General features: G+C 37.6%; 1 protein-coding gene across 1 annotated transcript in view; it reads left to right on the plus strand.

Annotated features, from left to right (window-relative positions):
• LOC126473686 (uncharacterized) overlaps window positions 1-27,988 on the plus strand; it is a 135,522-nt gene that overhangs the window by 102,470 nt on the left and 5,064 nt on the right. The window contains exons 5-8 of the mRNA XM_050100922.1: window positions 23,367-23,500; window positions 23,580-23,739; window positions 25,489-25,664; window positions 27,388-27,540. Of these exons, the coding sequence (XP_049956879.1) occupies window positions 23,367-23,500; window positions 23,580-23,739; window positions 25,489-25,664; window positions 27,388-27,540 (623 nt within the window). The remainder of the gene's footprint in view (window positions 1-23,366; window positions 23,501-23,579; window positions 23,740-25,488; window positions 25,665-27,387; window positions 27,541-27,988) is intronic.

Here is a 27,988-nt window from a genome sequence, read left to right on the forward strand (position 1 = left end):
TAATTTAGAGTACTTTTGCAGATTATTTGAACATGAAAATGTGCATTGAGATGAACAGTACTTAAAATATTAAATAGCAAGCATTCCTGCAGTGCAAATAAATCTTCTCTTACTACTATTATAAAATTTAAATTCAGTTATCATAGCAAAAATTTATAATTAAGAGTGTATTCTACGCAATTTCTCATAAAGCTTGTGGAATGAGACTGGATTCTGTAAATGATGTTACGTTAATAATACTCACAAATTAGAGGAACTGTCAAAGGTAAGGGTTGAGATTACCGTTACTTAGAAAGTTTAACTACATATTGTCATTTTCAGTAAAACTTTTTCAGGTAGTTGACCGCATGATCATGTTATTACGCATAGCAACGTTTGGACAATTGCAGTAGTAACCAAATAACAGTAGGGCGAGGGTGTCACACATCTCTTAAAGTTTAACTGAAAATGACTTAGCTGTGATAGCCTTCCCAGTACGTTTTGACACTTTACAAAATGTTTATATATATTTTATACATGTGAAACAAGTAGAAGACTGAGATGAAAGCAGTAAAAAGTGAAAGATTGTGATTATTTTCAATCCCTGATATATTTTCTCGCATGACGTCTCCTATTTCCTTTCCTCTGATATATATATATATATATATATATATATATATATATATATATATATATATATATTTTTTTTTTCGAGAACTCGATTTTCTTCCGCCAGTAAGATGGTCTCTTCCTATATGAAAATCAAAAAATCAATAACTAAGACCAAGCTCTCTTCTTTGCCACAGTAACTATTTAAGCGAATAAACATGAAGAAAACAGAATGAACAGTTTTTCATGTGGAAACACCTGTAGGCAACTGTGGAATATGATTTGGGATGGTGAGTGAAAATATATAATGGCAAGAAATGCTTGACAATGCATGCTTGTCGCCATATGCTAAGTGTCATTTATCTTTTCTGAATGGCCCGTATCGAGAATGATGGTAATTTGCAAATTTTCAATGCACTCAGAAAAGCAACTGCGATACATACCTTTTCCATTCAATCTTTGACGCCCAACATTTTATCTTTGATAAATATAGGTTATGATCTTTGGACGTTCACGCTTGCCGGTGGAAGTTTGTTGGAGGGAATAGAAAGTGTGCGTTGTCTTATTATACGTTTCTTGTGTGGTGTCTGGTAGTGAGGTTTACCCTACCTGTGAAGATGTCGTACAAAGGGCCACAAAAAGTCCAGAAGGTGATGGTGCAGCCCATCAACCTTATCTTCCGATATTTGCAAAACCGATCGCGAGTGCAAGTATGGTTGTTCGAGAACGTCTCTCTTCGTATAGAAGGCCATATTGTGGGATTCGATGAGTACATGAACTTGGTGCTAGACGACGCCGAAGAGTATCATACGAAGACGAAGGCAAGAAAAAGTCTTGGAAGAATAATGATGAAAGGCGATAATATTACCTTGATTCAAAATGTCAACCCACAGTCTATGGGGGCAATGTGAAAGACAAACTGCCTGTTGCCAAAATCGGCGTCCGTGTGGATTGCTGCCGATACAGTGCATAGTGTGTGTTTGTGGAACTGTCAGACTTCCAGTGTGGAACTAAAGTTTGTGTTTTTTCAAGCGCTTATTATTTAATTACATTTCCATTACCAGAGACTGAAAATGTGGACCAACCTTGTCAAAGGCAATTCGAAGTCTTATCATACGCATAATACTTGTCGAAATATATAATTATTGTGATTTGTTTGATCGGAGGTGTGATGTTTCCGTATCTTCTTTTTTTCTTAGTACAGTTTTTCTAACGAGTGATTAAATGTGGATTAAAATACTTTAATAAGCTTCACAGCAAATTAATATTATAATTCACAATCAGTAAGACCCACAAGAACCATAGTTTTTTTAAGATTAAATTTATTTAGACAATAGTAACATTGTAACATTCTGGAAATCTTTCGGAGCTGAACTAATTCGAAAGTGACTTGATGTGTAGAGTGCAGTGCAGGGTACAAGACAACCTTTTTCTTTTTTTTTAATAAAAAAAACTTCCTCTAAATGTTACAAACATTATGATTAGATGTTTGTATTCTGTATGCTACAGTGTATGTATTTCCTGGGTCATTATACTGCTGAATGTAGAGAGAGTAGGTTTTCCCTTTGTTTTAGCCAATTTAAACTATAGTTGTTATGCAACTAGTAAAACAAGCAGCCACATGCACCTCTCAGAACTTACATTTATGTGTAACAATGTGTGAATAATAGTTCGTTTGCAATATGATGTTCACTGCATAGTTTACCTGATAACTTGTGCACATTCACTTTTGAAACATTTCTGTGTTGTCACCCATTTTATTTTTGTGTGTGTGTGTGTGTGTGTGTGTGTGTGTGTGTGTGAGAGAGAGAGAGAGACTTGCGAATAGTTTCTTTAGCTGTGAGACCAATGTTTGTCTTGTGGAGAGATAAAGATCTACTCAGTTATTTTTTGCATGTCTCTGAAAACAAACTTTAATAAACATGAGATAGCTATTGTTGAAGGTTAAATGAATATCCTTCTTTCATTTTTTGATGTAGGAATTTTTTCGCCATGCTTCAGGTGTAGTAAGTATATAGATCTGCTTAGCTAGGGGTGTATATTTAGTTTAATGTTGTCACCATCTGTATGTCAAAAAGTGTGTGCATGCACACAGTTTTTATTTACAGACAAGGTAGAATCATGTCCGAACAAATTTAAGTAAGAATTGATTTTTGTAAGTCGATAAAACTAATTAGTGAGCAAAAGATTGTGGTATAAACAATTGCTAAATTCTCCCTTCATTTTTCTAAGGTGGGGTCTGAACATCAGATAACCAAGTGGTTTCCAGTCATTTTCATCTTGGCACACCCTTTCCACATTGGAATGATAAGTACTCCAATCCTAATTTCTTGTCGCCATCCATCATGACTATCACAAGTCTTCCTAATTTAAACACAAAGTAAATTTAATTAGTATAGTAATTGTATCACTTGCTGTGCACTCTTGTAATCACATCTGAGGAAAAAGGGAAATTCTTATAAGTTATTGTAAATGAGGATAAATTTAATTATATTAGAATTTTCAAAGTTTATCTTGTAATCATAACTATTTATTTCATAGTACAGTTATTTTTATAAAATTTGAGATTTTAACAAATTAGTTTTTTTATGGAAGTGGCCAAAAAGGCATTCTATAGTTGGATGAAGAATTTAGTTGTGGATAGAGTAATATTTACATTCTAATAAGACATTTAAAGAAGAGAATTTTAACTGTAATTACTATTTGGTGGAAGCTGTGTGTATGATGATGCACTAGCTCATGGCAGAAACTTTGTTTTTGTGAAGAAATAAAATAAAACCATTGACATAGTTAAGACAGGTGTAGTTTGAACACATGATGCTGGTAATCAGTTTAAACATAGGTACAAAAGAAATAAGTGATCTTAAAAAGTACTATTGAGGTGTCAAAATGGGATAATGTTCGGATTTAAGAGAGAGTGTGTTCATTGCTCAATAACCTGCAAGAAGATGATGTGGTGCACCCACAGTCGTCTTGCAGGTATATCTGTTTTGAGTTGGGTATTTTGATTACTTTTCACAGTATATTACCATGTAAATTTGTTGTAAATAACCCACTACAGTTTAAAAGGGACAGTGATGTAAATAATTACAAAACCAGATGAAAATGACATTCATTACTCCACATTATGGTTGTCTTAAGCACAATGTTGCAGCTAAAATTTTTAATCAGTTAACAGTGATGTAAAATGTCTTAAATATACCAAAGTTAAATTTGAAAACAAATTGAAAAATTTCTATTTCACTACTATTTGTATTACATGGAAGAACTTACTTTGTGATTGTAGGTATAATTAACCGTCAACAGTACTTTTAAAAAGTGTAAGTGATGAGCATGTAACCATAGTTACTATGAATGTGTAATAAGAATGTAAAATAACTCGTTCTACATTATCAGAAACTATAGTCTTATACAGGACACTAGCTGCCCAAAATCACTGACAGCAGTGCTTTATGGGGCAGAATAATTAATAGCCCCATTGGAAATTAACACATGAAATGCTGACTACTACATTCATGGAAAAGAAGAAATGCTGTAAATCTAGGTATATGCCACAGTCCCCTACACATAATTCACATAGGCATCATGAAGACAAGATTAGACTAATTATAACATGCGCATTGGTATTTAAACAATTATTCTTCCTGTGATCTATATGTGAACAGAAAAGGAGAAAGGCCTAATAATTAGTACCATGAGACATACCCTTAGCCATGCAGTTCACAGTTGATTGTAGATGTGGAAGTATAAGATTGTGGCACTTGTTTACAGAACTACACAACAAGAAAATGGTAAGTTTAACCTAGTCTCTCCCAAACCCATTTGCATTTTTCGTAATTGGTGTTTGTGATATGAACGCACCTAATAGGCACCAGAGATTTGTTTGTTTAAGCAGCTTATCTGACTAGTGTATCGTTTTTGTAACAAAGTTGCATTAAACATGGTTGGGTCATACGACAGATGAATCTGTTACTAAAATTTGAATTTTGCATTGCCATTCATTGGCTTCACCAGCTTTATCAAACTGTCACTTTCCAATGTAACCTACACCTTGTGCAATGCTACAGATGAGGCAACACTACATCTCTGGTTTTGAGGGAGACCACCATCACACACCAGTTATACATTTTGAATGCCAAAGCTTGGTCAGAAGTAACACTTTCTTGATTCTAGGAGTCCAGTAGTTTGTGCCTATCACAACACTTTCCCTCTGACAGTCTGTGTGGTTTGTCAGTTTGTTTGCTGCACTCTTATTTCCTTTGGTGACAAGAAATTGGATTAGGTCAGAAGTCCTTGTCTCCAAGCATTAGATGTTAAATTGTGCTGTGTATGGGATACTTGTATACAATGAATTACGACATGTGCAAACATAGTTGACACTGGGCGTGGTGGCTGATGGAAGCGACAGTACAGGCATTTCCAATTTATAGTTGTTCCCAAAAGCAAACACGCTGAGTGTCAACTTTTTCTGCGCGAATAGTAATCTCAAGTTGGTTATTTAATATTTTTCATGAGTGACTTGAACTACAATGACTTTCACTTTGTTGAAGTAATTACATGATTCTCAGTCTTTTCTCTTTAAATCTAGCAGAGATCTCTTTGTTTATCCATTTCATTGTTTTTCTTCCTCTCCTAGAAATTTTGTACATGTATCTCTCCATTTTTGCAGAACCACTCTTGGTTTTTAAACAGAATTTGCATTGGAAGACCATGTATTACTGTCATAAACCAAACTATTAATACACACTAATTGTAAACATTCCATTTTAGACACATCACGCAAAGTTGTGTGAAATTTTTGGTTTTTAAAATTCAGTCTTAATCACACCACATATGTTACAAGAACATAGATGACCGGTTTCGGTCATATCACACGACCATCATCAGACCCATGGCATCCTTTGAAGATGAAGATGGTAGGTGGAGCACTCTTGTCTGTTGCTGTGATGTTAACTGGTCGACATCACAGCAACTGAGAAGAGTGCTCCACCTACCATCTTCAAAGGATGCCATGGGTCTGATGATGGTCATGTGATATGACCGAAACCGGTCACCTATGTTCTTGTAACATACGTGGTGGGATTAAGACTGAATTTTAAAAACAAAAAAATTTAATCACTGTTCCAAAAATGTTTATTAAAATTGTTCAAAGTTGTGTGAATTGTTCCTGGCCATTTTATATTTTTATTGCTTATTTCTGTTCGTATCCATTCAGTAGTTGAGGCAAATAATGTCATCAGCATCAGTGGGTCACCACATAAATACATTTATCAAATGTTCACCTGAGAAAGGTGAAGTGTATTATATTATTTCTACACTATTTTCAGGCATGACGACGTATTGACTCTGAATTCTGCTCATTGCTACATCCTGTACAGCAGCCAAAATGAATACAGCTTGCTAGTTATTTGGCTTTTTCTGTACACCACAATTACAACCTCTTGTTATAATATGGAACGTGTCAGTTTTACGAATGTATAGTACAAGGTTTGCCCAGAAAATAATGCACCACATTTTTTTCTTCACCAATTCTTTATTGAACATAAATGAGAATTACACACCCCAAAAGAATGGTGTTTTATCTACACACATTTTTCCATGTAATCTCCATCCATTTCTATGGCCTTCCTCCAGCATGAAACAAGGGCGTGTATGTCCTGTAGGTACTAATCCTTGTCCTGGTGGCGGAGTCTGCTTCACTGTGTGAATCACCTCCTCACCATCCTCAAAATGTCTCCTACAAATGGCATCCTTTAATGGTGAATGACATCAGCTCACTGTAACATGTCAGGTGTGACAGCCTTGGATGGACTTCGCGACCGCTGCAAATTGTGGAGCTCTGTCGAACCGCCTTCCACTGAACTCACCCTCCGTGCCAAGCGACTAACTGATGCTATCTGTCAAAAGTGACGGAAACTTGGCGCACTCACTCAGGAGATTTCAAATAATATATACGTAACATTTCACATTAATAGCATTGTTTTCAGCCGAAAAAAAGTACATTACTTTCTGGGTGGCCCTTGTATATTGTCTCACTGTAACATACTGATCATTCAAATAATATTTATCATCCTTGCAGTGTTTTATACTTAACTATCCTCGATGTCTTTCTTTTTTCATAAGCCTTCAGAAATTGTTCTGTGGAGGAGATTGATTTGCCAAGCAGATCGGCATTTGGTCTGTGTTTGAAGTTAATTTTGTTTGGGAATTCACAGTTCAAAAGTTGTCCTATTGAGTAATCTACTGAAGTGCATAAGCAGTTATGGTTGCAGTTAAATTCTGAACATTTGAGGGTTCCCGCTTTATAAGTGCAAGGAAACAAACGTAACTCACTGGAAATTAGTCTCATCACTTGTTAACGTTATAAGCGTGTTGACTTTACAGGGTGTCACAAAAAGGTACGGTCAAACTTTCAGGAAACATTCCTCACACACAAATATAGAAAATATGTTACGAGGACATGTGTCCGGAAATGCTTACTTTCCATGTTAGAGCTCATTTTATTACTTCTCTTCAAATCACACTAATCATGGAATGGAAACACACAGCAACAGAATGTACCAGTGTGACTTCAAGCACTTTGTTACAGGAAATGTTCAAAATGTCCTCCGTTAGCGAGGATACATGCATCCACCCTCCGTCACATGGAATCCCTGACGCGCTGATGCAGCCGTGGAATACAAGCACGAAGAGTCTCTACATTTGGTACCAGGGTTGCGTAGACAAGAGCTTTCAAATGCCCCCATAAATGAAAGTCAAGAGGGTTGAGGTCAGGAGAGCGTGGAGGCCATGTAATTGGTCCGCCTCTACCAATCCATCGGTTACCGAATCTGTTGTTGAGAAACGTACGAACACTTCGACTGAAATGTGCAGGAGCTCCATCGTGCATGAACCGCATGTTGTGTCGTACTTGTAAATGCACATGTTCTAGCAGCACAGGTAGAGTATCCCATATGAAATCATGATAACATGCTCCATTGAGCGTAGGTGGAAGAACGAAACTAAAATGAGCTCTAACATGGAAATTAAGCGTTTCCGGACACATGTCCACATAACATCTTTTCTTTATTTGTGTGTGAGGAATGTTTCCTGAAAGTTTGGCCGTACCTTTTTGTAACACCCTGTATATCACAGATTCATCATAACCCACACCCCCCCAGCAAAAAAATCGATTGTGTGTGCACACCATAGAGGTGGCTGAATGATACACCGCCCATTGTTACAGTGTATTTCCCCACCACTCGTCTTCTTATTTGCACACCATCCTAATAGAAATAAATGCAAATAAAGAGTAAGTATACGTCAGTTTGAAAGTAAGAATGCCAAATGAGAACGTATGTCTAGTTCCCACTTGACACGATATCCATTACGGCTTTCTCGTAGTCAGTGCGCACACTAACAGGACAACCATGGGTAAGTGATTATCTTCAAATAAGGTTCATAGTTTCTTATGTACAGATGCTCCAGAATCCATCTTCTTGTAGCCATTCCATTCTCCGTATACATTTCTCACTTTTGCTTAGTAATGTGGTATAGTACAATTGCTGTATTGTGCAAAACAGTTTTGTCACTTCTCACAATGACAAGTAAAAGTTATGTTGCAGTTTAATCATTGGATACGTAGCTAAATATACAACCGAATGCAAAGCTGTTTGTCTTGGGATGGTACAGACGTAAGTCCTATACAGTTTGTCATTTTAAATTTGTTCTCAAAACTGCTATTAAATGTTGTGCAGCTGTTTCCACACCCACATCTATGTTGTGAAACATTGAAGCAATTTGTTCCTGTATGTGTGGATATAGTTGTCACCACAGTACAACTGTGACAAACCGTAAACACCCTCACAAAGTTGTTGTAGAAACCAAGGCGTAAATGGATATCTAATACCAACTAGGAAATATTTAATAGCAGAAAACTCAGTATTTTTCAGTGGAATAATTTACTGAAGACTCTGATATACTTGATGACCTACTTTGTCATCACATAACAGATGAAAATAACTTTGAATGGGGTAGCAAACATCTGTTAAGACATTTTGCACATATAAAAAGAAGTATCTCCCAGAGTAGGTCTGTGTTTCATGCTCAACTTTTAAGAGATTCTGCTCAGGGCTTACGTTGCGCTTTCAACCATTTCTTGTCATAATAACTGTCTCCCCGCTACTAAATTTCTCCAGTGCACACTCATACTGTTTCTTACTATAGCCACGCCATTTGTAAACCCTAAATTTATGATTTACTTGTACAGCCACGTGAGGGATAACCCATATAAACCAGCATGTAAATATTGTTCATCATACTGTATTGGTACTTCGTCTGAACACTCTCAGTAGACGCAATGGTACCGACCAACCGTCATGTCGTCATCAGCCGATAGGCGTCACTAGATGTGAATATGGAGGTGTATGTGTTCAGCACACTGCTCTCTTGGTTGTTGTCAGTTTTCATGATCAGAGCTGCTACTTCTCAGTTGGTGTCACAAGGGCTGAGTGCATCCTACTAGCGAACAGCACTCAGCAGACCCGGACAGTCACCCATCCAGGTGCTAGCCTAGCCTGACATGACAGCGCGTAACTTATATGATTTGACAAGAACGCTGTCGGCACTATAGTGATACAGTGATTTCTAAATCAGTCAGTGAAGATGAATGGATTATTGGTGTCTGTAAGTCATTTAGAATGGAAGCTGACTGCTGTGAACCAGTCATAAGTCAATTCCACAAATCCCTTTGCAATGTCTAGTAAGTACCTATCTGGACACTCAATCAGTAGACCTGTGTCATCTGGGGAGAAAAAAGAAAAAAAAAAGTTTCTTAGGAGACCTCCAGTGCCTGTGGTAAATCAGTTATGTAGGTCAAGAACATGAAGGGACCAAGAACTGAACTTTCTGGGGCTTGTTATTTAATGTTTTTTCACTCTGACTTTGCATTTCATAGTATCTTTTGTTAATGAGACCCCTCTGTCTTATAATGCAAGGGGAATATCTGTAATGCCACATTATGTTTTCATCTAGAGTTTTATGATATGCACAGTCAAAAGCCCGGGCAAAGTCACTGTAAATGCCAAGCGAATAGTTTTACTTGTTTGGTTCTACCTATAACAGATAGTTCAGAAGCCCACTCATGGAGAAAATATATCAAATGGCAAGAAACGGAGCTGACTTTTTTGAGGATGGTGATGTTGAAATTGGTATCATGTCAATGGTGTAATTGTGGCATCATTGATCACCCAAGTACTAAAGGCAACTAAATCAAGTAGAAAGATTGACTAGATATACAGTGGTACTACATCCCAGAAAGGAACTTTGAAACATTTAGCTCTGAGCAGGAGAATGTAGAGGAACTGGGTCTCAACATTAGAAGAATAATTGATGAAGCACTGGAGAGATATGTTACTAGATGAATAGCTCAACAATAACCATCAATAACAAAATTATTTAATTGGCTAGCTAAAAAATCTACTCACCAAGCAGCGGCAGAACACACGCATAAAAGATGTGATAGGCAAGCTTTCGGAGCCAGTGGCTCCTTCTTCACGCAGAAGGGGAAGGAAAAGGGGTAGATTTGAGGAAAGTCACCTGTAACCGTGGGGAGCCACCGTCTTTCCTTCTCATTCCATATGGTAAGTCTCCCCTGACCCACGGTTCTGGGTGACTTCCCCAAAATCTATCCCTTTTCCTAGACCTCTCCAGTCCTTTTCCTTCACCCTTCTTCCTCCCCCTTCTACCTGAGGAAGAAGCCACTGGCTCTGAAAAGCTTGCCTATCACAACAGTCTTTTATGTGTGTGTTCTGCTGCTGCTTGGTAAGCAGATTTTTTATCTATCCAGTTAAATAATTTTAGAAGAATAGTTTGTAATTGAAAGGACTCATCCTTGGTATACAGTCTCTGTAATGAAACTCTAATGAAATTGTGACTACTGCATAACAGATGAAAAACAAAGCAAAGGGCCATAGGGAGAAATGCTGAATTTAACACATTTGAACACGGGGAAGTACATGATGCCTTCAGTTACTACTGTAGCCAAGTCACAAGGCCACTCACAAAACGGTGAATCTGAAAGCTATTGATGGCACCAAAGTTAGTGTCCAAGACAGTTGTGGACAGCACAGGAACCAAATGTGATGGCAGAGAAATAAATTGAAATCCTGAAGTACTAACCCAGTTTCATTCTCACGCCACTGCAAAAACGAGTGATTTAGATATTAGTGTCTGCAGCATTGAAAAACAGCTGAAATTGCTAAATTCGAACAAAGCTCCATGGCACAATGGGATCCCCATCAGATTCAACACAGAATTTGTGTCAGAGTTAGCCTCTCTTTGAACCATAAAAAACTGTATATGCCTTGAACAAAATAAATAAGTTTGTGCAGTGGCTGGAAGGAAGCATAGGTGATACCCATTTACAAGAAGGGCAACAGAATCGATTCAGAAACCGCCTTCCAACATCTTTGACATACACATGTTGTAGAAGTTTAGAACATATTCTGAGGGTCAAATGTGATAACATATCTTGAATGGGATGACTTCCTCCATGTAAACCAGCATGAATTCAGAAAACATCCACACGAAACAATGGTAGATGCAGTAATATTTGACTTCCAAAAAGCATTTTACTCAGTACCATACTACCACTTATCAGTGTAAGTATGGTTGCATGGGTTATCACACAAAATTTGTGACTGGATTGAGGGTTCTTGTCTGGGAGAACAAAGCATGTATCATGGATCGAGGGCCATTGACAGATCTAGATATAATTCAATATATGCCCCAGGCGTGTTGATAGTCTCTCTCTCTCTCTCTCTCTCTCTCTCTCTCTCTGTATTATTTGTGTTAATCTTGTGAGAGGTGTTCTGATAAAACTGTGGAAAATATTAATAGTAACCTACAAACTTTTGCAATGGTGCACTTGTGTATGATGAAGTACTTTTCTGAAAATGCTGCAGAAATATTTAGTCAGGTCTTGGTTGCATTCTAAAGGACACAATAACTGGCACGTGATTTTAAATGTTCAGAAATGTAAAATTCTGCACCTCATGAAACACAAATCTGGAGTATGCTGTAACTACAGTATCAGCGAGTCGGAATGGGAATCACTCAACTCTCACAAATTCCTGTGTATCAATCTGCAGTGATAAGTAGAATCATCACAGAGGCTCAGCTGTTGGTAGAGAAAGTGATAGACATAGGTTCATTGGTAGAATACTGGGAAAATTCAATCAGTCTGCAAAGAAGAGTGCATAAAAAAACACACGTGTAATTCAGCCTAGAATTTTGCTCAAGCGTTTGAGACTGACAGGATATTGATCAACAAAATGTGTATGATATTATAATGATGATAAAAGAGGCTAAAGCAGTTTACGAATAATTTTTTTATATCGAAGCAATCACAACCCTTAACAAGCTGTCCCAGTATGGATGCCATGATGCCGTATTTGTTATATGTACAAAGAAGAGAAACACGAAAGGTAACAGGTTCATTTTACTACAAAAGATGCTGAAAAAGCTGAACAGGTAGACATGTCCAAGACAGCCACCACGTAACATGTAAAAGCTTCTAACAAAGCTTCAAGAGCCATTATTAAGTGAGAAGTATAAAAATGTACAAAATACTCTATGTATCTTGTTTAAGGGACCATGAAGACAAGATTACACTAATTACATTGTGCACAGAGTCCTTCCTGCACTCCATACTCAGATCAAATGGGAAGAACCTCTAATACATGGTGCAATTTGAAGTACATTTTGCTATTCACTTCATATTGGAGTGCAAAGTATAATTGTAGGTGCTGCTCTATATGTTATGGCAGACACTTAACACATGCCATAGGTATACTTCTCCTTCTTAGGCAAAAAGGTTGCACTTGTTGGGTCGCACTTAAGTCCTGCTCCTTGTAAACATGAAAATGCAATTCATTGCATGTCTTTTGTATAGGCGAAGATACCATTACAATACAAGGCATATTTTTATCATCATGAATTGTTGGATTCTCCATCTAGAGGTAACTGTAAAATTTCCTGAATCCTCCTTGGAGAAACGTGTGCCAAATGCTAATATAGATAGTCATTCTTTTGGCTGGCATATGGGATGTAAATGTCTTGATTATTACTATAGATGTAGCCACATCACATAATGGTATTTATTCAAAGACCTTTAAAGCCTGAAGGAAAGGTATTTCATCTTTCAAAGCAGGTTTCATGGAACAAGCACAGTAAAACTTCAGATTGGCCAAGGGCTTAAAAATAATATGTACCTCAAAATTTGTCACCTACCTGAGACCAGTTATAAACAAGAACTAGAATTCCTGGCACAAATCTTCCAGTGTATGAAGTGGAATGCCTGCACCAATTAAAGTTACAGTTTTGTGGTTCTAAAAAATCCACCCCAAAAAAGTTTGAGACTGACAGTTACATGACCACCACGATATGAATTTTGTGACATACTTGTTGATTGTTTGCTTGTTAAACATGCATTTAACTAAACTAGCTTGCTTGATTTATGAAACTGGGCAGTGTTGTACACATGAGGAAGGTGGATCTTTAAAAGTTTGTAAGGTTAATTTGGTGGCTGTACTGGATCCACTTGATAAGAAACTAGTCACTGACTTACATATTCATTATATGATTTCCCTGTACTCAGTCTATGAACAGTATTGTGCTATGATGCTGAGAGGGCTTGGTCCTGTGTGTGAACAACAGCAGCAGAACTGGTACTGCTGTTGTGTAAAAGAAACACAGCTTTGGTTTGCTGTGTCCATGGGTGTTGACTGTCATTGGACTCCATGGTTCATGCAGCACACTACTTCAGTCTTCTGATCTATTGGCATATTGGGCCTATGTGTAATCTGAAAAGCTTGAATGATTTCAAGAATTTGTCTAACAATGGGTCTACTAATTTTAATGCCTAATGAAACATTTCCTGGTCTGGTTTGTACCGAACAACGACTTCTGCATATAAAGGTTACGCAAGGGAGTGTAAAGGTGGCTGGTATTACTTACAGATCTTCCCATGAAGATCAGCTACCCAAACTTAACAAGATTGCACTGGTTTCTTCAACAGCTGGTGAAACACTAGTTAAGATGTCCCTAAGTGTGTTTGCTTATCATAATATATTGTAAGCAAATCATAAATTTTGGAGAAAGAAATTACATCTGAGACTGCTGATTGGGCAAGTTTTTCAAAACAGCTGATACACATCAGTGCCTGATTAAGCTGCAGCCAGTCTTTGTTTGAATCACAAAATACAGGAAATAATGCTAGAGGCAATGTAGTGAACACAATGTTAGGGGCAGTTGCTTGGTTGCCATAGATTTTGTCTGTTGACACAGCGTCACCTGTTCCAGTAATTGTTTCTGTTCTGCCTGCTGTTTGTAGCATGCTTCTGGTTGTAGCTTCTGCTGCTGTTATTGTTCTGTAAGTTTGATGTCTGTTCACACTATCATGCTGTGGTATAGTTTACGTTGTTGTCTGATGGTCCTCATTGTTAACATTCTGTTAGCAACAGTTTTGGTATTTATGGATCTCAATAAAAAACTCAAAAAGTAGGAAGTAGAGGAACTACTGTGACCGTGCAGTGATCAGTTGTGACATGCAAGTCCCCAATAAAGACAATCCACTCATTTTTAAGTGCTATCTGGCATTCTGCCAGATAGCTCTTTATTTGTGGGCAAGTTGTTATAGTAGATATCTATCTGAGGAAACAATGTGAGAAGCAGTTTAGATTAGATTAGATTTACTTTCATTCCAATTGATCCGTAGTGAGGAGGTCCTCCAGGATGTGGAACATGTCAGAAAAACAACAATACACGACAAATATTTACAACTAAAACAAGTAAGCTAATGTACCATTCCACAGGTCCCAAGTGGAATGATTGTCATGTTTTAATGAACACTAAGAGTCATTTTACAAATAATAATGCACTGAATTTAAAATAAAAAAGTTTTTTATTTATTTGTGAGGTAATAAACATGTAATACAACTACTGTAATACTTATTTACAATGAACACATTACTGCACTGAAATGGTGCAGAAGTTAGATTATACTTACACACACACACACACAAATTTTCAATGAACACATTACTGCACTGAAATTGTGCAGAAGTTATGTTGTACTCATATACAAATCAGTTGGTTTTACTAAGAAATTCATCAATGGAGTAGAAGGAGTCGGCCACCAATAAATCCTTTAGGCTTCTCTTAAACTGAATTTCATTGGTAGTTAAGCTTTTTATGGCTGCTGGCCAGTTATTGAAAATGTGTGTTCCCGAATAATGCACACCTTTTTGTACAAGACTAAGTGACTTTAAATCCTTGTGAAGATTATTCTTATTTCTAGTATTGATTCCATGAATTGAGCTGTTGGTTTGAAAAAGTGATATATTTTTAATGACAAATTTCATTAAGGAATAAATATATTGGGAAGCAGTAGTTAGTATCCCTAGTTCCCTAAACAGGCTTCTGCGGGATGTTCTTGAGTTCACACCACATATAACTCTTACTGCACATTTTTGTGCCCGGAAAACTTTAGCTTGGCTTGATGAATTACCCTAAAAAATAATCCCATATGACATTATGGAATGAAAGTAAGCACAGTATGCCAGCTTTTTCATTTTTATATCCCCTATGTCTGACAAAATTCGCATTGCAAACAGAGACTTGTTAAGAAGCTTCAGCAGTTCTGTGGTGTGCTCCTCCCAGTTGAATTTATTATCAAGCTGTAATCCCAAGAATTTAACACTGTCCACTTCTTCTATCTTCTTGTCATCATATGTTAGACATATACTCTTGGGACACTCCTTACAAGTTCTGAACTGCATGTAGTGTGTTTTTTCAAAGTTTAGTGACAGAGAATTGGCTAGGAACCAGTGATTAATGTCCACAAATATTTTACTGGCTGATCTTTCTAAGACTACACTTGATTTGCTATTTATTGCAATGTTTGTATCATCAGCAAACAAAACAAACTTGGCATCTGGTAATGTTACTGATGAAAGGTCATTGATATACACAAGAAAAAGTAAGGGCCCCAAAATGGAACCTTGTGGGACCCCACATGTAATTAGTTCCCAGTTGGATGATGCCTGATAGCTTGATACATGTCTCTTTCCTAATAACACCCTTTGTTTCCTGCCAGAGATATAAGATCTGAACCATTTTGCAGCATTTCCCGTTACACTATAATATTCTAGTTTACTTAAAAGGATATTGTGATTTACACAGTCAAATGCCTTTGACAGATCACAAATATACCAGTTGCCTGCAAATTTTTGTCTAATGAATTAAGCACATTTTCACTGTAAGTGTAGATAGCCTTCTCAATATCAGAACCTTTTAGAAATCCAAACTGTGACTTTGACAGTATGTTATTTGAGATAAGATGGTTATAACGACGACTGTACATTACTTTTTCGAAAATTTTTGAGAATGCTGGCAACAGTGAAATTGGACGGAAATTTGATGCTGTTTCTTTATCTCCCTTCTTAAACAGTGGCTTAACTTCAGCATATTTCAGCCACTCAGGAAATATTCCACTGATAAACGACTGGTTACACAGATAGCTTAATATGTTACTTAGCTCAGAATCACATTCTTTAATTAACTTTGTTGATATTTCATCATACCCACTAGATGTTTTTGATTTTAAAGATTTTATGATGGACATTATTTCTGTTGGGGTAGTGAGGGTCAAATTCATATTATGGAAGTTACTTGAAATGTCTGGTCTAAGGTAATCCATAGCAGCATCTACCGAATCTGACAGCCCCATCTTTTCAGTAACAGTTATAAAATGTTTGTTAAAAAGTTCTGCAACACTATACACATCTGTCAGCAATGTATCATTTACTCTTAATGCTATCTGTTCCTCTTCATGTCTGGTTCTACCGGTCTCCTCTTTCACTATATCTCATATTGCCTTTAGTTTGTTATCTGATATGACTATCTTTTCCTTATAATATATTTGCTTTGACATCCGTGTTACAGTCTTTAATATTTTGCAGTATTTCTTATAATATGCTATAGCATCAACATTGGAAATGTTTCGGATTGACAGATACAGTTTTCTTTTTGTTTTACAAGATACCCCTATTCCTCGAGTAATCCATGGCTTCTTTGTAGACTTTGCTCTAACCTTGGTAAGTTTTGGGGGGAAGCAGTGTTCGAATGAGGAAGCACTTTATTAGCAAAAATGTTATATTTTTCATTCATGCCATGAGCACTGTAAACATCAGTCCAGTGAATGTCTCTGAGGAGTGTCCTAAAATAATCAATTTTTGGCTTACTGATTACCCTCTTGAGCTCAGATTTAACAGATTTTATACCCTGTTCAGTATTAACATTTAACAGAAGGTACTGCATGTCATGGTCTGAGAGGCCATTGAATATTGGTTTTGTAATATAATTTTGTTCATTGGACTTTTCTATAAAGATATTATCAATGGCTGTTTGTGAGCAAGTGGCTATCATAGTGGGGAACTTTACAGTGGGAATTAAGTTGAATGATAGTGTTACTAACTCAGATAAGTTCTTATTGGGAGAGTCTTTAAGGAAATCTACATTGAAATCACCAGCAACCACTATTTCTTTGTTTTTGGTTGTTAAATGGGCCAGTACAGCTTCAAGGTGGTTTACAAACAGATTAAAGTTACCTGCAGGTGCTCGATATACACTTAATATTATGAAGGATTTTTTGTGAAATTCTAATTCTGTTGCACATGCTTCCATATGCTGTTCTAGGCAAAATTTATGAATGTCTATGTTCTTAAATTTATGACAGTTGCTGATGAATGTGGCAACTCCTCCTTTCTCCATTTCTGATCTACAAAAGTGAGATGCTAACCTAAATCCTGTAACACTTAAAAGTTCTATACCAGTGGTCACATGATGTTCAGAGAGGCAGATTATGTCAGCTGGGTTTGAAGACTCTAATTCATCTATGCAGATAGTTAATTCATTAATTTTATTTCTCAGTCCTTGAATATTTTGATGCAATAAAGATAGCTGACATTTCACATTGACTGAGTTAAAATTGGGTGGAGTTAAAATATCTGCTGACAGTTAAAAATTCTTAACCAATGGCTGTTTATGCTGATGTAATAAGCTGAAATTATGTTTTTTGATTTCTTTCTCAAACTGAAGGTTTGTCTCAGTTCCAACCTGTCTTAAAATTTGCTTTCTCTCTGTCCTCCCTACCCTAAAAAAGGGTCTTTTCTGAATCCTATAACCACTGGTATTTTACCACTCATGACAGTGCCTCCCCTCTTTAACTTTCCTGCTATTTCCCGAGCCAATTTACCCTTCCCCTTCCTGTTGAGGTGAAGGCCATGCCTAGTATAATCCCACCTACTGAGAGAATCAACATGAACCACACCAATGTGTGACCCCGCACCCGACATGAGCAGCTGTTCCAGCTCCAAATTAACTCTCTTGACAGAAGAGTTCAAATGAGGTCGGTCATGGCACCCAAGAACAGATACAAACTCAACACTAGTATGTTTCGATGCTGGTGCAATCTTCGCCAGGTCACACTCTATACTGTACCCAGGATCTCTGTCAATACTGTTACCTGCCCCACCCACTATAACCACGGTGTCTTCCTTAGTGAAATCTTTGCAAAGTGATCCTAAATCCTCTGTCACCTGCTCCAGACCAGCACTAGGTTTAAAAAAATTGGTGACCTGGTATTCTGAGCCTAGTTCATCCTGCAAAAGTTGGCCAACACCTCTTCCATGAGAACTACCTAACAACAACACTTTCTTTCTCTTTACTGATTTCCCTACATTCTTACTTTTCAATTTGCTGCTGAAAGTTTGTTGTGCCCTGTCTACACCTGCAACTGCTTGAGGCTCACCAGCTTCTAACTGAAGCAACAGGTCAAATCTATTTTCCACATTCACCATAAAGCTGTCAGACAAAGTTCTAGGCCTGTTCCTCCTGTTGCCTGTTGCCACTTCCCACCTCTCTTTACCCTTCTCCCTCCTTAACCTGTCAATATCTCCCCTGGCCTTGTCTAACTCAGCCTGAAGGGCGGCAATTTTCCCCTCCTGCTCTAGTATCTTCCTATCTCTACTACAAATCCTACAAAACCACTGATAGGTCTCTTTTACTTCCCCTATTCCCACGCCACTACAGTCACCCACATGGAAAAAACTACAGCACCCATCACACCAAAGCCCTGACCTAACAATTCTACAGCAAGTCAAGCACTTTTTGCTCATGATAAACGTAATAGTTTGTTGAGAATAAGTCAGTTAAATTACAGATAAACACGAAAATATGGTAACACAAATTTGGCCTATACGCAACTGTGTGTAAACAAAAACAAAAGTGCAAAGTTTCTGAAACAACAACTTAAACTTTACGCTACTTTCCGGAAATGCTAGTTAAATAATGAAGAGGTACGCTAAGTTAAATTGCTGGAGAGAGCAAGGAACAACTAAACGAAATTCTATAGATTTGCTGCAGCAGAACGTAAACAGAAAATACGACTGTACGGTCTTTTCGCGTTTTCTGCTATATTACGTAAAGAAAAATGAAACCTTTAACGGTGCACTTAAACGGCACACTAATGCACCTATTTACCATGTAATCAGTACTAATCTATATGTTTTATAATCTAAAATGACTTATCTTTACGAGAACACCAAAACTCGCGCTAGTCGCCTGGCTGCAGGGCTTTAGTGGTAAAGACAACCAATCACTGCTGATGTTTTGTGGCTGATGACTTACAACCTTGGCAGGGGAAGGACTTAGCCCAGGTATCTGTCAAGCAATTGGCAGCTGAGGCACACTTTGCTCTACCCTGCCCCTGGTAAGAACGTGCCCTAGTAGCAAAAGAGTCTCTGGCCACTGAATGATACTAAGATCTCTGTTAGATACTAAACTGCTCATTAAAGAAATTCATCATCCACAATGTTAATTTTTGAAAAGGGTGGTAGTGTGCACACCTACAACAAATTTAAGCCACAACTCTATTTATATTTAGTAATCTATAAGGGCCAGAAACTATACATAATTACAAAAAAAATCATGTATATACAGCCCGCAAAATTACTGGTTTTGCATTGATAAATATTGTGACAATGATGTATGGAACATATAACTAATTAGCAATGTGTGTGAACTTTTGAATACCACCCACTGATTAAGTGTTTGGATGGTACCAGGGACTACAAGGATGGAAAAAACCAACACAAACAAAATTGTTACCTGGCACTTGCAGATAAGTTCAATATGGCCTCAAGGTGATAACCAAGAAAAATACGGAGAATCGTGTGCTTGTCTCGCGAGAACTGTTGAAGCACGTTCAAAATTACTGTGAGTTTTGGAGCCATATGGTAGCTTGAAAACAGATCTGTGTGATTCCAAATCAAATTTCTGAAATTAAGAGGAGACAAGCTGGTCTCTCCTCACCTAGGACAGGTGTAAGCAAACAAGACAAAGGCAAAAGTGATGTTCATTATTGCTTTCATGATATGAGGTTGTGATGTTTTGAGTGGCAAGTCTTAAACAGAGATTTTATAGTGAAACCCATATTTTACATTTTCGTTTGGTCCAGACTTAAAAAACGCAAAATTGAGGACAGTGCAGAAATGACAAAAATGAAGAAAAAAAAAAACACACACACACAAGCAGAAACACACATGATTGGCATGTATGGTTAAAAATCACAATCACAATCCTCTCCAATGCTTTGTATAAAATCTGTCTAAGTAAAGGAAATTAATTGTACAATACAGTGTTTAGACAATAATTTGTGGCAATGAATTTCATTACTTCTTATAAATCACAGATGTGTAACAGCAAGTAAACATTTATCAAAAAAATTGAAATTGGTATCTGGGTATGAGGTAATCAAGCTATTTTCAGACATGCTATGGCCACAAATTGTGTGTTCAAAACACTATTTTTTAAAGACTATTCTTTGTGCTCCCCCAGAAAAAAAGCTAAAGTTGATGATGTTGAATTAAACGAAACACATCAGAGCAGCGAAGTGGTTAAACCATAACATAAATGTGGACATCTGCTTAGTGACAAACTTTGTCGCCATTGCTATTACTGTTTAATGCTTTTCTTATGAGCTGCACTTCATATGCCCACCACCATTTAAAGCGTTATTTTAGAAACTTCCTGACAGATTAAAACTAAATTCCAGACTCAGGAGTTCGAGTCTCGGTCCGGCACACAGTTTTGATCTGCCAGGAAGTTTCATATCAGCGCACACTCTGCTGCAGAGTGAAAATTTCATTCTGGTGTTATTTCTGGCTTGATGAGAGAAACAGAGACGTGAAAAAATGAGTTTACTTCCCCAGTTGACAATACAAGCTTATCCAAAGTTGGCTCAGTGAATTTCTGTACATGGCATAAAATATAAATTTTACACTGCATAAAATATAAATTTAAAAAAAAAAATCTCAGGTGCTACAGTTTCGCTTCATGCTCTCTACCACTGCTGCCAGTCTTTATGATGGTGCAGAGTATATAAGTGAGTAGTGTATGTAGTTGTTGCAACTGCATCGTGTCAAATTTGAACATGAAAGTCTTTAAAATGTGCTGTCTCAAAACCTTTGCTCTATTTTCATGTAACATCTCTGTCATAGCACATCATCTACACGAAAAGTATATTTTCAGCAATTTACAAAATGCCTTTGCCCCTCCCTGCTCTGCCATTGTTGAAGTGCCACTCTCCCTCTCCACACATCCAGTAAGTGACCTCATTGTATTTGTGTCAGCGTGGTATGGTGGCTGTGTTGCCTATTGGGTGACTTAACAAGCTGCCAGCCAATAAGAGTTCACTAGCCAGAAATGGGTGAAGGGTTGACAATTGATATTGTTGCTGAATACAGTACATCAGAAATACATGCAAAAAGATGAGACTGAGTTATAAGTGACACAAGAAAAGGTGGTGACTGGGCCCCCTTCGTCATGTATTTTCTCCATTCAGAACACTTCATCTTGACTGTCTTGCTTTTCCGTTACCGCTACAACCTAGCACTACTTGTATCATAAGCTGTGAAGCTGAATGTTGCAAGTTTTTTTGACAACACCGATAACGGATCAGATCAGCATTTCCTCTTTCACATCTCCCCTCTCCACAACAGCCTAAAATATTCCCTTAAACTCCGCCACCACCCGTGGTGTGAACCATCTGTCATTTGTGGCACTTATAACTTGTTTAGTCATATCAGATGTCAATAGGAAGATAATGGGGTGAACTCAAGCAAGAGGTCGAGTAAGAACTTAAAATTGAGGAAAACCTTACTAAGAAGAAATGTAAAATCGGGGAATTTTATAGCATTGGTCTTGTGGGTTTTTCAAAGGGGCTACGAATTTATGGTGTAGAATTGTGAGGAATGTAAAATCGGAGAACATAAAATCAAAGTTCCACTGCATTTTGATGTGCTTAAAATACTGAACCAAAAGGCCAGCTGAAAAAAGATTTTACCATTGACTGGTGTCTGCACCATGACAACACTCCTTGCAACAACTGTGTGCTACTCAGTAAGCATCTGACCAAGAACATTGTAGCAATGCTGCTCCAAACCTGCCTTCTGATGACACACATTCAGACAAGCACAACCCACACACACTTGACCTGTGTGTTGTCTACTTTAGAAAAAGGCCTTTTGGTCGAAAGCTCAACATGTGTGGCAGTGTTTTTGTTATGTCTGTGTATGACTCAACATCTCTTCTACATGGTGAGTAGCAATCTTTCCTTTTCATAATATTGTTGTTGTTCCAACCAAGAAATAATACAAAATAGATACACTACATAACTGTAAAATTTTGAGATAGAATTGTCGGTCATTAGTCACCTACAGGAGACAAAATGGACTGTATAGAAGGATATGATACCATCCTAGCCTTTGGAGCTACTAGTTCCTTCCTTGGGGGGAGGGGGGGGGGGTAGACGACTTACAACCCAGTGTGCAAGGGACCCACCTGTAATGAGGACGAGAGGAGACAGAGATCAATACATAACATGGTAAATGATTAATGGTATTACATAATTAAATAAATGACTGTAAAAACCAGAAAAATGCAAAGTCTGCCTCATACTATTCTATCAGAGAAAAGGCTACCTGTGAAAGCACCATTTCATATACCAGACCTGCAATAATTTTTCTGTAATTTTATGTGGACATGGTTGCCATCCAGCTGTCTACCCTAATGAATGATCACAGCTGAACTGTGGCTGGGAGCAGAGTTTACTACCCAGGGGCAGAACATAGTGCTATGCACAATATGCTCAATTTCAGTGGCTGCGTCACAAATTATGCTACCTGGCTTCCAACCCCCCCCCCCCCCCACCCCCACCCCCCCACCCCCACCCCCCCTCCCCCCCAGTTTCTGTTCTGTCCACTAACCAGCTTTTCAGAACTACATATATGGGAGTTGTCCTTGAAACACACCCTTCGATGTTGTAATCCTCCTGTCATCAAGCTCTGTTAGTCCCCGGCCCACATGCACCTCCAGCCCTGCACCAGGTCTCTAAGTTTAATCATCTGGCACCCACATTCTCTTTCCTAAATTGTATGGCCCACAAATTTGCATGTAATAGGAGTTCTTTATTGAACCAGTTTCTCTGCTTGCACAGCAGACAGATCATGTGAGCTACATAACTTTCCTCACTAGGGCTTTTGGTCTATGATAAATCTTAATAGTTTCTCTGTTTTATTATGGTAACTGGGAGTATTTACACTGGGTAGGAGCTGATCATTTGCTTCACATTCTGTTTAGCTTCATAAATTATTTTCATTTTCTACCCTCTGTTGCAGGTGGCAAGTGTACCAAATCATTTGTGGAACGATGCATTTCATACATCGGAGAAAATGCCACAGGGTGTGTTAAGACCAATTCATTTCTTAATTTGCCAAAGGAAGCCCTTATTAAGTTGATTTCTTCAGATTATGTAAGAATACTAAATCTGCATCCAAATATTGCACCAATTCTGTTCACTACAAACTGACTGATAGTCTTCTGTTATCCAGCTTGCACTTGAAGAAGAAGATGTGTGGCGAGCTGTGTTAAACTGGGCCAAATATCAAGCAGGTGTTACACAACCAACAGCCCACTGGACTGAGGAGGAAAGAGCACGAGTATGCCAGCACCTTGCTGGAGTCATCAACCACGTTCGACTTTTACTTATAGGTAAATGGCCCTATTCATAAAGGTAAATTTATGGTTATTGCTGTATTGCATGGAGGCAGAGGAATTCTATGCTTGTAAAGTGTACCTGGGCAAGCTCCTCATGGATGGTTCAAATGGAGCTTTCACTTTGAATGGATGAATTCAAGAAAGACTACTTTGAGTTGAGTTTGTTACAAGTGCTGGAAAAGCAGAAATTTGTATTGCTTACACAAAATTTTAAGAGCAAATTTATTATTTTGGTGCGGCACAAGAGGATGCTGTAAAATTGTTATTGAGATACTAGTGAGCATTAATTCAAAAATAGCCAGTAACTAATAAAATTAATCAGAAACATGGACACCTTCAAAATAAGCACATCACTCTGGCTATGTAAATAAGTACTTATTTGAATTCAGTTCACTGACATGAAATGCATGGAAGTAATGGCTATTAAAGAAATGAAGATACAATTACACCAAATGGCATGAATGAAATAATGATCAGAAAAACTGGACAGCAACACAATGAATATGCCATGATTAATGAAAATTTATGCTTACAAAAAGCAGGAAATATGGTTTCAAGATCTGATCGGGCATAAATTTTCATTAGTCAGAACATCCTCATGTGATAAAGGTTCCAATTTAGTAGGAAATACATGGCAATAAAAACAGGGATGAACAACTTTTCATATGAAAATTCATTTTGAAGTGGAATAAGATCTTAAGATAATGGCAAGAGAGGGAGAGAAAAAGGTTGAAAGAGAAGTTCTCATACAGTGTCAAGGCAGGATATGAAGACATGTAAAGAAAAACGGGCTAACCCTCAAATGTAAAAAAAACTAGAGATAAGTGTAGCCATCTGTTGTTGGGTACAGGAACCATCAAATTGACATTGGTCTCACATCTAAATATCACTTAGGGTTGAGATCAGTGTCAGTTTTAACAGTTCCCGTACCCAGCAACAGATGGCAACACTTCCCTCTAAGCTTCTACATTTGAGAGTTATCCCATTTTTTCTGCGCATGTCTTCATATGCTCTTGTACATATTGTACATTATCTGTCATTCCCTAACATATACTAATTTTTCTAAGGATTTAATCATCTTGCATCAAATTATGTTTTGTACACTCTTCTATGGCAGCAAATTCAAATAAAGTGCCTTGATTTTTCTCAAGTTTTGCTTCCATTATGAAGCATAATAACAGAACTGTCACCTTTGTGTCACCTTTACTTTTTGTGTAGCAAATTGATCATCATCTAACATGCCCTCAGTTCTCTTTCCTATTCTACTGTACATTATTCCAGACATACAGGCCAATACAGTAATAGCTCTCGAGAGAGTGGAGACAACACTTTGGAGTTGCTGAGATAGTGTCACTATGTTGTCAAGTCATTGTCATCCTCAGATGTTTGCTCAAAGGTTTACATATAGAGATGTAACTCATTATTATATTAGACAAACCTTTTTTGCTGTTATTGAATCCTGTATTATTTGACTGAATCCAGTTGGTATTAATTATTTTTACTTACTGTGTGCCATAATCTTTGTTTGTCACTTGTTTGCAAAATATGATATCTTGATGTAAATTTTTACATCCTCTTTCTTTCTCTCTTTCTCTCTCTCTCTCTCTCTCTCTCTCTCTCTCTCTCTCTCTCTCTCTCTCTCTCTCTCTAACGTTATTATTATCATCATCTTTTCAAAATTATTGTTTTGTTTGCCACTGCTGTCACATCCTGGTCAGTTAACATGAGCTATCTGCTTTACAGACAGCCAGGTTTTTGCAGAAGAGGTGGAGCCCACAGGAGCTGTGCCAATGGAACTCTCTTTGGAAAGATACCGCTATGCAGCTCTTCCAAACAAATTTCGTGAGAACTGTGAAGATAAACGTCTGCAGCCAAGAGTTTTTCTCAAGTTCTTCCCAGATTCACAGATCCTTGTGCAGGTGAAACACTCATGTGTGGATTATGCTTACTGCTACAAATACTGGTCATGTATCAAATATTATATGGCTTTGTACAAGAGCGAGTAAATAAATAAGTCAAAAACACAGTAGTGACATGAGTGCTGTGGGTACCAGATTAAAATTTATTTTATTTTCCAATGCACTCCCATAGTGACTTTAAAAAATTATCCCATCATTTGACTAGGCTCCAAAACCTACAGTTCAGAATTCTAGTGAAAACTATAGCACCCAAAGAGTGATCTCTTGGCCTACAGTCTCATTGTCTTAAAAGTGCTGCCCACTCAAGTTTATAAGGGGCCTAAATGGCTGAAACTCAATGGAAGCTGTGTGGTGGATGTTTGAACTATTCTCAATGAAATGTTTGCATTTGTCTTGCTCTATGAGAACAGGCATTGTTGTACAGATGATTCATGTCCCATATCATGAGTCCAGGTTGTTTGTATTTTGTGGCCTCTCAGATTTCTTGCAGAATGGCACGATAGGATGTGGCAGCAACAGTCTGACCTTAGGGTTGTAATTTCACCAATATGACATTTAGTATGTCCAAAAACACTGTCGCGATAGCCCTGAATGCCAATGGTAGCCTTCAGAATGTAGATAAAGATGTGTGCGTGAATGTCAGCAGTGTTAGAAGATGGGTGAAATGCTTAAAAGGTGGGAACACGGGCATCCAAGATGAGCACTGTGGCAATCACAGTGTAACTGCTTCCATGTAACTTCTTGCATGTAACTGCTTCCACTGTGCACAACAAGAAAAGAGTTGAATTCATTAAGAAGACAGATGTATCACATGGACAAATCACTTGCAACAGGATATAGTGCAGTGCACGAAATATTTCAAAACATGGGTTATCAAAAATTTGGTGCCTGTTGGGTCCCACATGCATTGACAGAAAGCCACAAAGTTCAGAGAACAACTGTCACTCAATATCTTCTTAAGTTCTTTGAAGATTTCAAAAAGGAAGGGGAAGACTTTTTGACTAATATTAAACCAGCAATGAAAATTAGACTAATATTGTACCCAGCAATGAAAACTAGTTCCACCATTATGAGCCTTATACAAAAGACTGGAGTATGGAATAGCAGCAACCATTTGTCGGAGGAAGGTATGGGCAGTGTCTTCAGGGATGCAGGAGGTTGCATTGTGGTTGATCTTGTTCAACCTGGATGGACCAGAAATGCTGTTCACTTTGTGCAGACACTTGTAAAGCTTCTTCATTCATCACATGGTAAGTGGAAGATTATCCTACAGCACAGTACTCTGTGGCGTCACAGTGCTTGCATCACTGTGAAGAAATTAGATCAGTTGGGTGGGGGAATGGTGAAAAATTGACAGAAAAATTTCTGGATTAAGATTATGTATATGGTTAATCTATAAACTATAAATTAATATTCATAAGAATGGCATGGTCATGACTTTCATAACGGCCCTGACATTTGCAGTGTATTGTTTCATACTGCCGATGCCCAGTAGCAGTTGTTTTTCTAGTTTTAGATTGTAATTTAATTTTGAATTCTATTTCCTATGCAAATATTTCCAGAATATATGTGTTATTTTACTTCTGTAAGTATTCTCATTGCAATCACAATTTTTTTCATTATGAAAATGTCATGTCACTGATTTATTTTCCATGTCATTTTGGTTTCTTTGATGGGTTCCTTTCAAAGTTTCCACTAGTTTTATACAAAATTATATCTTCAGGACAAGACATCTTATCACAGAGTGTTAAACAATTGGTATGGCTCTGCAAAGCAAGTGTGGAGACTGGTGTATCGTGCATCCACGCACGGCTATTCTGCAGAAGCATTCCACCGCCATTGTGATGGGATAGCGCCAACGTATGTGATTGCATTGGTGAGTTATCAGTCTATCATTTTATCAATAAGAATTATACTTTTGTAGACAAGAAGTTACTAATATGAAAATTAATATCTAAATATTTGAATATGTTGTGGTTTATGTCATAACCTGATTTTACAGTGCTACGTAAATAGTGCAGCTGGATCATTGTAAGTTTTTCATTTAATGGAGGGAGTGAACGTAGCCACCCGCTACATAGTTCAGAGATTGAGCAGTCAAAAGGCACATTAATAAAACTGAAATTGTTGCTAAAGTTTCAAACATTGCTCTTTGTCAGAGCTAACTAACAAAAACACTAAACAGCTGCATTGTCCCAACTTAGTAGCTTGGTTGTGATGTTGTGGTTGTATGAGGTGGAGTGACTGAAAGGAGAAAGGAGGTGAAGGGCATAGGGAATAATTGCTGGTGGGTGGGTGGGAGAGGTCACAAGAGGACTGGATAG

Source organism: Schistocerca serialis, chromosome 4 (assembly GCF_023864345.2).
Source record: "Schistocerca serialis cubense isolate TAMUIC-IGC-003099 chromosome 4, iqSchSeri2.2, whole genome shotgun sequence".
Taxonomy (NCBI): domain Eukaryota; kingdom Metazoa; phylum Arthropoda; class Insecta; order Orthoptera; family Acrididae; genus Schistocerca; species Schistocerca serialis.